This window comes from Mus caroli, chromosome 8, assembly GCF_900094665.2.
Source record: "Mus caroli chromosome 8, CAROLI_EIJ_v1.1, whole genome shotgun sequence".
Classification (NCBI taxonomy): domain Eukaryota; kingdom Metazoa; phylum Chordata; class Mammalia; order Rodentia; family Muridae; genus Mus; species Mus caroli.
The window spans coordinates 62,990,181-63,000,617 of NC_034577.1; the positions used below are offsets into that span (position 1 = coordinate 62,990,181).

Below are 10,437 nucleotides of genomic sequence, written 5' to 3' on the forward strand. Positions count from 1 at the left end.
CTGCCACATGGTGCAGCAACACAGGCTGGTGCAGCCTGGAGAGGGGATGGGAGCACTCCGCGAAGTACTCAAGGGCTTAAGTCTTGATGTGGTCCTACCCTAGTGCAGGACTTTTAGGTTTCTCAACTTTGCTAATGAGCACAGATCCTGGGGTCTTGTCAGCAAGTGTGCAGAGGGCCAGAGCTTGGTATCCCCTCACAAATCAGGGAGACTAGGGACAGGTGACACCCGCCTGGGTGGCTGTTGCCCTTCTTCCCGATGAAGAAGTTAGGGACGACATGGGCGTCACAGCTTGTGTCTGTCCGAGCACCCTGGAGCTGGGGCAGCAGAAGAGGGGCTATTCCTGGCAGGCCAGGATATAGGTATGGGGCATGGCCACTGGCAGGACAAAGTCTGTTGTTCACAACAGGGGTTAGGCATTCCAGTCCCCAAAGACACTCAGCCAACAGGTACAATGTTTCATATTCGTATCAATAAATGTACCGTACAAAACCTGCTGCCCATCCGCCCTGGGCAGGTATGGGGGTCCAGGGAGTAGGGACACACCCAGGGCCCTTGTCCCAAAGGGGAGGCGATTGCACAGTCTGGAGAACAGCGCAGGGCCTGGGCGAGGGCCAGAGTTTGTATTTTGCCCGCCGGGGGGGGGGGGGGGGGGAGATTCTCGGCAGCTGCGGGGTAACCCCCTGTGACTGGTTTCACTTCGACCTTAAGAGGGGAAGTTGGGGTCCGCGGGGCGGGTCCCGCCCGGCCCCGAGTGTCCAGGCCTGAGTTCCTGGAAACCACCTAGCGCAGTTCCTTTCTAACCCCGGGGATATGGCTTGAAGAACTCGGGGCGCCCAGGCCAGTGGCCCCACAGCCTCTGTAAACATGGCAGGCGCAGCGGGAGGGATGGCCTCCTGCGCGTGTTCACCAGGGGAGGGGATCTGGAGACAGACATGGACAGGGAGGCAGGCGAGGTGGGCGCTCAGCGTGCTGCAGACGGTGGGCCAGGCCCGGGGGCACGCACAGGGTGTGCGAGGGTGACGGTAAGTGCGTCATTGTGCTGCACGAGTGATGCGTGCTGGTAGTGCAGCACCAGCTCCTTCAGGGACCCGTACAGGTTATAGGGCTCTGCGAAGCCGAAGCCGGTGGCTGTGCGGTAGATGACACAGTGCTTCGTGTCGCCGTCCACCCTGCGTGGCCAAAAGAGCTGCTTAGAGGAGAAACCATGCCTGCCTCTCCACAAAACCTGCCCCTGCCCCTCTTCACTGCCAAGCTCCACAGAGCCTAGCACACAATGGAAATGGGTGCTCAATGCACACAATGGGTTCGCAACACAAATGACTCAACCCCAACCAAGAGCCCAGCACTCACACCACGGAGCATGCGTAACAGCCCCGCTGGCTGCTCTCCCGGATGAGGAAGGTCCCGTCTCGTTTGCCACTCAGCATCTCTTCCGCCTGTGTGCGGTTGATCTTGCCCACGTACCACGTGCGCTCCTCGTGGTGGGGGAGGGCGTCCTCATCCTCCATCAGTGAATACTGGCTGTGGGGTGAAGCAGGAAAGGAGCCACTGCCTGGAGAGCTCTCATCCTCCACCACCAACGCGAGGACCCCCTCCCTTTATGAAGTCCTTTTGCCCCTTGCAGCACATCACTCACTCCTCAGTCTCGTTCTTGATTCCCAGCCATTCGTTGATCTTCCTCTGTCGGGCACCTTTCTGGGTGAGCCACCTGACAAGGGAGAGGTAAGTAAGTGAGCAATGCACGGGAAACTGAGGTAAACCAGAGTGGGTTCCAAGTGCAGTATCTCTGGCGGCCCAAAGGGGCGCTCAGAACGTGGTTTACCCAGCCCTGCAACGAGCGCCCCCTGGTGAGCACGAGAGGGTGCGACTCACACGAGGTACTGGTCCCTGATCTTGCGCAGCTGCATGAGGTCAGGTTTGAGGCTGTTCATGCGCTTGTCGATCTCACGGTTGTCGGAGGCCTGCGCCCGCAGATCCTGCTCCAACTTCGTGCGGCTTTCGTGTATCTCCGCAATGCGAGACTTGAGTCGCTCGGAGTTCAGCAGGATCCTGAGGAAAAGGGCAGGGCGAACTCCTATGCACCCTCCGAATTCCATTTCCAGTGATTACCAGCCTCCTGGTGAGAGCCACCTTCCATTCCCTGTTGCCCCGTGGCCACCAGAGAGGATGCACAGGAAGAACCCCCGCACCTCTGCATCTCCTTCTCATTGCCCTCTCGCCGGAAGCGCTCCAAATACTCCTTGCTGCACTTCTCCTGTGTCTGGCCCTGCTCTTCGAAGATTTTGATGGTCTCGTTGAAGGCCTCTATGGCTGTGCGCTTCATCTGCAGCTCCTGGGGATGGGGTGGAGCTCAGTTACGCCCACAAGTCCTTAACATCCGTCTGGAGTGAAGGGTAATTCTGCTCTGTCCCCTTCACTGGGAACTGTATTTCAATAGTGCTGGCTGGCTGCACTCAGCTAACTGACTCAGCCTGCAAATCCCACTACAAACCCATCCTTCCTCTATAGTCATTTTTGGGAACCCCAAACCTAGATTTGTAAGAAGCATTGGGAGGAAATGGGGTGTAGCACTGAGTGCTGGGGGAGCACATACTGGCTTGAGCTACCCCTCTGTACCTCAGCCCCCCCACCCCCCCTGGTGCAGAGTCCAGGTACCTGGGAGGTCCGTGTGTATTCTTCATACAGCTGGTCATATTCGCGGCTCTTGTCCTGGTACTGCTGGTGGTAGACCTTGAGCTGGGCGCCCACAGCCTCTACGCTGTCCTCCTTCACCACCTGGTCCTGGACCCCAAACACAACCATCAGTGCTTCCCTCCCAACCCAGGCCCGGCCGAGGCCCCCTACCCCCACCGCAGCACACACTTGTTGGTACTTGGACACAGGGTAGAGAAGGCGCGTGTCCAGCTTGGCATTGTACTGGGCCAGTGATTCGTGGCGGTAGTGGGAGATGAGTTCCACCACGGAGCAAAAGGTAAGGGGCTCTGAGAAGCCATAGTGACCATCCCGGTGGAAGACTTTGATCAGCTTGTTGTTCCCGCCTTTCCTGTATGCAGGGGTGGGGTCATTATCGTGGGACTCCTCCCCAACCCGAGCCTCCCATCCCACTGCCTAAGCACTAGTCCTACCTGAGGGTGAGCGTGTACTCTCCTTGGATCTTGCTGGATGCATCTCTGACTAAGAAGGTACCATCAGGTGTGTCCCGGAGCCTCTCATTCACCTCTTCCCTGGGGAATGGGGGCATGGAGCCACTGACATAGCCTATCTGGCCCATCCCACTCCCCATGCCCATCCCACACACACGTCCCGCATCTTTTGCTGCAGCAGAACTACCTGGAGATGTCCCCCCAGTACCACTCTGCATCCTGAAGCGAGGGCGGGCTCCCTCCATTGGCCAGAGCTGTGGGTGCCGGCTTTGCCTTAGAGGGCTTAGGTGGTAGCGCTGGGGGAGAAAACACACGTGCCTTACACACCAAGTGCATACTGCTGATGCAAAAAGCACGCTCACGTTAAGTACTAACTGAATACGACGCTGGTCACAGACTTGCCCATCAATGAGAACAGTCACCTGGGGGGGCAGCGTCTTGCTCCTCCACATGCTCCCGCACCAGCCTCTCTAGCAGCAGCACAGGGAAGTCGGGTACAGGCTCACTCCTAGGGGAAAGTGGGGGAGTCAAGGCCTGGGAGTGACAGTTGCACCGTGTGTGAGAAGTTGGGGCGCAGGTGTGGAACACAATTGGCAGTGTAGGAAGACAGGTGTGGCAAGGCATGTGCAATAGGAGCTCCAAGGAAAACAGGAAGTAATGCCAAGCTCGTGGGCAGGCTTGACGGCCCCTCTCTGCTTGTAGCTCCCTCACTGTAGCCACAGTGAAAACCCTGCCCACACACAGCCACCCCCTTCCCTGCTCCCTTTGGCTTAGAGACCCAGTCTTTCTGCCCTATACAGAGGCTCTCCCTGACCCCACCTACCTTAAAGGCCCCAAAGCTTTTGGTCCCACCTGGCTGCTCCCATCCAGGAAAACTACTTTTCCCCTTCCATCATTTCTGGGACCCAGCCCACACAGTGATGCCCATAACCACCAAGCCACACCTCATCGCAGGCTCCGCCCACTCACCCATCACCCTCGCCCCCTGACGGAGGTGTGCGCAGCAACAGTGGCCCGAAGGCACTGGCCAGTGCATGGACAGCTGTATCTGGCGAGGGCGCTCTGCGGGCCACGCGACCCAGGTGTTGCAGCAGGAAACGCAGTGTGAGAGCCTGGTGCAGCGGCAGTGTCGGGGGTTCCAGCACCAGCCCCACAGGGCCTGCAACCTCTGCAGGCAGAGACAGACAGCCAGAGCCAGTCAGTTGGGCCAGTGACCACACAGGTATCCATCCCAAGGTCCCTCGCCCACCCTGCTCTGCCAGGCTTTACCTCGCAGTGCCCGGTACGCCTCTGCTGCAGCTTCAGGGGTCACCACGGCTGCAGGCAACGCCAGCAGGAAGCCCTTAACAGCATCATACAAGGCGGCGCGGTCCCACTGCTCCAAGTCACTCAGGGACCAGTCTGCAGGTACGGCAACGCATCACAGTCCAGCCTGGTGAATGTGCCTGCCCCTCCCATCACCAGGGGAAAGTCAGCAGGATCCCTAACCTGTCCGTGTTGCGGGCAGCTCCGGCTTACTGTAGCATTCACTGTCCAGCTCTGGGAGAAGGGGACTCACGTGACTGACCAGCATATGTAACACGGGGCCCAGGACACCCCTCTCTCTATTAGGTGTCACCCTCTCCCCCCAGCCAACAAGGAAACCCATGCCTCTGTCCATGAAAAGACCAGGATGGAGCCCCTCCCACATACACACTCAGGCTGGACCTCACCTGCTTGCTCAATGGCTTCCACCAGCTTCACCAGAATCGGGGGAGCAGGGTCAGGTGGGGAGAACTGCTCTGCCAGGTCTGGGAGTATGTGGCCTGGAAGAAAGGAGCAGGGCATGAACACTCATGCCCTCTATGCCTGCAAGACTGTGCAGCCGCCCAGCTTGGGAGCCCAGGGCACACACAGGGAACGCTGTGTCAGTGGGAGTTATTTCTGAAGTTTACCACAAGGAATCTGCAAGCCCAGGGATAGTGGAGGACACGAAGGACGGTAAGAGCTCAGTGCAAGGTGTGGGAGTGGACAGCCAGCACTCCAGGGTTGAAGGCAGGAGGCCTGTGTTACACAGAACCTGTCTCCAAAATCAAAAGAGGCGACAGTGCAGACGGCTTCTGTATTCAACTGAAACCGCCAGAGAAGCACACACCAGCCCTCTTTACTTCAGACGCCTGGCCTCTACAAACATACGGCTGCACCTATGAGGCGGCGAGCAAAGCTCACACAGGCTTTGGCTCTACTATGGTCAGCTGTGCAGCCCCGACCTCAGGGATCACCATCTCTGGGCTTTACACTTCAAAGAAAATTGCCAGACTGGAGTATCTTTTTGTTTTAGATTTTATTTTATTTTATTTTTTTGGTTTTTCGAGACAGGGTTTCTCTGTGTAGCCCTGGCTGTCCTGGCACTCACTTTGTAGACCAGGCTGGCCTCGAACTCAGAAATCCGCCTGCCTCTGCCTCCCGAGTGCTGGGATTAAAGGCGTGCGCCACCACGCCCGGCTTAGATTTTATTTTGAGACAGGGTCCCAGTATATAGATCAGGCTGGCCTGGTGAACTCCCAAAGATCCTCCTGCCTCTGCCTCCTAGAGCGCTGGGCTTAAAGGCCTGGGTCACCAAGTCTGATGCTCTTTTGTTTGGCTTTGAATCAGAGACCTACTATGTAGCCCTAGTGGCCTCAAACCCAAAGCAATTTTCTAGTTGGGATTGCAGGCATCCCCACACCTGGCTTCCACCCTCCCCCACCTCAGCTTCCAGGCCCAGCCCCCTCCCAGTAGTGCCTGGTTCCCATGTAGGGCCTTTTGTGCACAGGTGTCTGGCTGGCCTTGGCAAGGCTCTCCCTGCCCCTACCATCTGGGTTGGCTCTGGCCCTCGGCAGGGATGCCCTGGCATGCAGGAGAGGCAAGCCAGGGCCTGTGGGGCCTCTCTTGAGTGGAGCTGGCCCAGCTATATGGAAAAAAAAAAAAGAAAGAAAAAGAAACCACCTCCCCAAACCTGTAGGAGGGGAGAGGAGGTGGGCAGCACCCTGCCAGCAGGGGAGGGCGGATACAACAGCCAGGGACCCCAATGCCAAACGGAGGCCCCACTGGTAAAAGCCTCACCCCCTTCGAGATGCAGGAGGAGCTGGCTGAGTGGTTCCAGGCGGTTCTTCAGGACTCGGAGGTGCGGCCTTTGCTGGTGGGGAAACTGAGCCTGCAGAGGGCCGCCCTCAGTCCTGAAGGTTTGAGGGTGAGGCGGGGCATTTGAGATGGCTGGACCTTGGCCAGCCTGGGGAGGGAGGCGGCTGTTGCTGGGGCAGCCACAGGCTCTGGCTGTGAGCCCGGATGGGCTGGGGCCCTGCAGCTCTCAGGGCCAGGCCTGGGCTCTGGGGACGCCAGATGCTGCGTGGCCTGAGCCAACCTCCCAGGCCTCAGCTGTGCTGCAGATCCACCCACCCCAAGTGAGGGGCTACAGCCCTGCAACTGTCTGCATTAGACATCGAAGCCACATAGCTAGTCTTAGAACATTCTGTGATCCTCCTGCCTCAGCCTTCTCAATGCTGGGATTAGTGGCATGCACCTCCACTTCTGGCTGCCTGATTGTCTTCAACAGGTTTGTGGGGTCCTTGCCTTCCACTGTGCAGCACACTAAGGCCAGACACCCCACCTTTTCTGGCATTATGGCTCATTAAGAACAAGGTTAGAAGCTCACATAGGGACCTTTGCAGGAGCTGTGCTCTGTGCCTGGAGGGCCTAAGCCCCCAACTCCTCACCACTCTGGTCACCAGAGTGACACATTCTCACTTCCTGAACAAGAAGCCTGACTAGGACCTGGCTCCAGGGGTGAGCTCACTGACAGCAGCATCCCAACACAAGTACCCCACATTCACCAGAGAAAAGAGACCACAGAACAGACTGAAGGTCTGAGTGGACTCATTCCTTCTCCACGGTGTCTGCTCACCTGACTCAGAAGATCCATCCAAGGGCCTGGCGGGCAACGGACGGGGCCCCCGTGGGCGAGGGCCTGGTCGAGCCAGAGCCACGGGTCCTAGGAACTCCACGTATGTCCCGGGGAAGTCCCCTCGCTGTCGGGTGCGCTCGTTGAAGCCAGGCATCCAGCCCACATTGTGTGGGCAGCGCTCTCCTCCATCAGCCACACCAAGTGCCTGTAGGGCCACCCGGCTCACCACTAGGAGGTCCCCAGGGAGCAGCTCCAGGTCTTCAGGCCGCTCCCGGCGGAATGGGTACACAGCCCTGTACTGGAAGCCCTCGGCTCCTGCCATGGCTGGCCTGGGGGGTTCTGGACCGTCAGCTGGCTCCCCGGGGCTCTAGGGACCCCATGGGCTGGTGCCGCCTGTGTGGTGGGCTTGTAGACCTCTACTTCCAGAAGTCACAGGCGACCTCGGGGGCCGCACATGCCTAGATGGCCATCTGTCACAGAGGCCACCATTTAGTCACCTGTGCAATGATGTTCTTGGTGTTTTCTCAAATTATTTGGCTTGTGTCACCCATCGGATGGTCAAGCTGGGATAGGTGGATCACTCCTTCATTAGCTGGGCTGTGGGTGCCCAGGCTTGCTGGCTCTTCAAGATGTGCCTGACACCAGACGAAGGGACCCAGACCACAGGCTGCTACCATGCTCAGCCGGGGACACCAGCCTAGAGGACATGGACAAGGTGGAGTGAGCCGGGACAGAATCCCCCAGTGACCTTGGGGCTGGCCCCTGTCCTACTACCTTTTAGTCTCCCCATCCGAGAGGCCACACTGACAGCCTTTCTTCAGGGTGCTGGGAGCTGAATGCTTTGCTGTCCCCACTAGGGTTGTGGGAACTGAAGTTCAGAGCTCTCTGAAGAACCCCACTCATCAGGAGGAAGCCAACCACAGATGCACCCAAGTTCAAGGCAGGAACAAAGACAGTGACCACATGGCCAGTTAGACTTGGGGTTATTGGGGGACCCCAAGAAGGGGTTGAACACCTGAGCAGTGGACATGGCCTATCAAGAGCTGTGGCCTGGGTGGGCATCCAAGGAAACAGAAGCCTTGGTTCCTGCAGGGGAGGTTGAGACAGGGTGCAGGGGTGTCCCCAGCTTGCCTTAGCCTGGGGCTCTCTGGTGATGCAAGAGAGGGGAGGCGTCACCTTAGTGCCACAGTAGAATGGGGACAGGAGCTGGACACCCCACATTGGGACCTAGCCTGGGTCCCCATTCCAGCCTGCAGTTGGGTCCTCTGTGCATCCTCCTGGGGGAGCGAGGTTGACAGGTCCTCGTATAAGGGACAGGACAATGCATAGACAGATCGGTCCCTGCAAAGGCCCGATGGTGGAAGACGCCTGTCTAGGATGCAGAGGCTTTCAGAAAGAAGCCATGAAAAAGGCGTTTAGCGTGCCAAGGGGAGGGTCTGGGCTTCATCCCCAGATCTCGGGGACCCGGTGCAGGTGTCCTAGAGGGACTTAAGGCTTCGTGGTCCGGGGTATCCGGTGTGACTCACTGTCCGGCCTCTTGTGGCCTGCATGTTATAGGTAGGGAAACTGAGGGTCGGAGAGGCCTCTCCTAAGAAAGCCACCCGTCTGCCCGCCCCCGTGCCGAGCACGTCTGCACACCATGGGGGGAGGGTATCGCGGAACCCCCAATGCAAAAGGAGGGGCCTGCGATGCACGCATAGTCTGTGTGCTCACACAGACGGGCCCCTAGACCCTCGTGCACCCCGAAGACCCCTGGACGACGGAAGTGGCCGGATCCGGGGTCGTGCCCCGCTCTCCGTCCCGTTGCGGGCGGGGACCTCCCGGCCTTAGAGACCCCGTCTCTAACCCGCAGGCTGCACAGCCCCACGCTCAGCTCGAAGCCCGGTTCTGCGCGGCTCCTTCGCTCCTCGGGTCCTCCCCACCGCCATCGACTCACCCACTCCGGCCGCCGTCGCCACCACCACGACCGCCGCCGCCGTCGCCGCAGCCGCGGGATCCCTGCGTCAGCCACCGTCGCCGCGGTTCCAAGCCTTCGGGCCCGCCCCCAGGCGGAAATAGCCGAGCGCACTCGGGTCGGGAGGGCGGGCCTTTCCCCCCCACACGAGGCGGAGCCCGAAGACCGAGGCACGCGGGCAAGCCTCCGGAAGCTGCCGAGTGTGCTCCCGCGGGAATGGGAGGCTGGGCTCTGCCACGAGACCGCCGAGGCTGGCCGGAGACAGCCGAGCACAGCCGTCGGAGGCTCACGAAAACACTAGAAAGCGGAAGGGTCAGGAACGCATTCGGTCCGAAGCTGGGCTCGGTGGACTTGGGACTCTGAGATACCCGAGCCATTCCGGAAGCAGCAGAACGTGCCATAACAGGGTTTTGTTTGTGTTTTTTACGAAGTCGTGAACCTGCCAGACCGCGGAGCGTGTATGGGAGGAACCGAACGACCTCAACTCCAGGCCTTGGGAATTGGCTCGGAGGCCGCCGATAGCTTCCGGAAATTACCGAAGGTCCACTGGACGAGCTCGGCAGCTGCACCCTCAATGGAGAGCCGCTGGTGGAAGGCATGGAAGGCGAAGGCACTGCCATGACAACCCTAGGCGTCCGGAAACAGCCGAAGTGTCTCCGGCCCAGCACGCGCGAGAATGCGGCTTTTCAGCGTCCGGAAGCGAGATTGTTTCCGGAAATACGGACAGACGCTGGCGAGACGGAGAGGACCAGAAGTTGCCGAGCTTGTTCGGCTGATTTCCGAGGGATTCATTTATCTATTTTAGCTCACCGCAAAGACTAGGGTAGAAAATTGGGACGGAGGGGTTGCAGCGAGAGTTCGGCAGTTAAGCGTGCTCACTGCTCTTGCACAGGATCCAGGTTCAGTAAATTACAGCCGTGTATAACCCGACGCCCTCTTCTGGTGTCTCTGGGACTTGCAAGCAAGTGGTAAACACATTAAATACACTTTAAGGGAAAATATAGAAAGATGGGCTAATTGAAGAAGTAAACTATAATTGTTGAGACAGGGTCTTACAGTGTGTAGACCATGCTGGAATTAAAAGCAAGTGCTACGACGCCCAGCGTTTTGGATTTTTCCTTTTTAAGATTTTTTTTTGTGTGTGTTTTTCTTCATGTTCAACTGTGCGCCTTGTGAGTACCTGGAAGTTAGAAGAGACATCGGATGCCCTAGAACTTGAGTTACGGCTGTGAGATGCCATGTAGGTGCTGGGAATAGAACCTGGGTCCTCTAAAAGAACAGCCAGTGCTTTTAATCATTGATTCCTTTGGCTTTATTGTTTGAGACAGGGTCTTGTTATTAGCCCAGGCTGTATCTGAACTCATGATCCTTCTGCTTCGTGCCTCCCCACCTCCAAGTGTTAGGATTACATGTGT

The 10,437-nt window shown here is 58.3% G+C and overlaps 1 protein-coding gene across 2 annotated transcripts; it reads right to left on the reverse strand.

Moving 5' to 3' along the window:
- Positions 1–444: 444 nt before the first annotated feature.
- Positions 445–9,110, reverse strand: Pik3r2 (phosphoinositide-3-kinase regulatory subunit 2). Of its 2 annotated transcripts, XM_021169760.1 has the most exons (16): positions 9,005–9,110; positions 7,069–7,765; positions 4,859–4,951; positions 4,635–4,685; positions 4,416–4,547; positions 4,116–4,314; positions 3,569–3,654; positions 3,334–3,442; positions 3,129–3,227; positions 2,866–3,046; positions 2,659–2,784; positions 2,193–2,335; positions 1,876–2,052; positions 1,640–1,711; positions 1,354–1,524; positions 445–1,172 (listed from the first exon to the last, which is right to left on the reverse strand). In XM_021169760.1, exons 2-16 carry the CDS (start codon positions 7,388–7,390, stop codon positions 965–967), a joined length of 2,169 nt encoding a protein of 722 aa, XP_021025419.1. In that variant the 5' UTR covers positions 7,391–7,765; positions 9,005–9,110; the 3' UTR covers positions 445–964. The 2 variants fall into 2 exon arrangements, with proteins under 2 accessions (XP_021025419.1, XP_029336668.1); XM_029480808.1 differs by lacking the exon at positions 4,635–4,685 and having other exon boundaries at positions 446–1,172; positions 9,005–9,102.
- Positions 9,111–10,437: the final 1,327 nt, after the last annotated feature.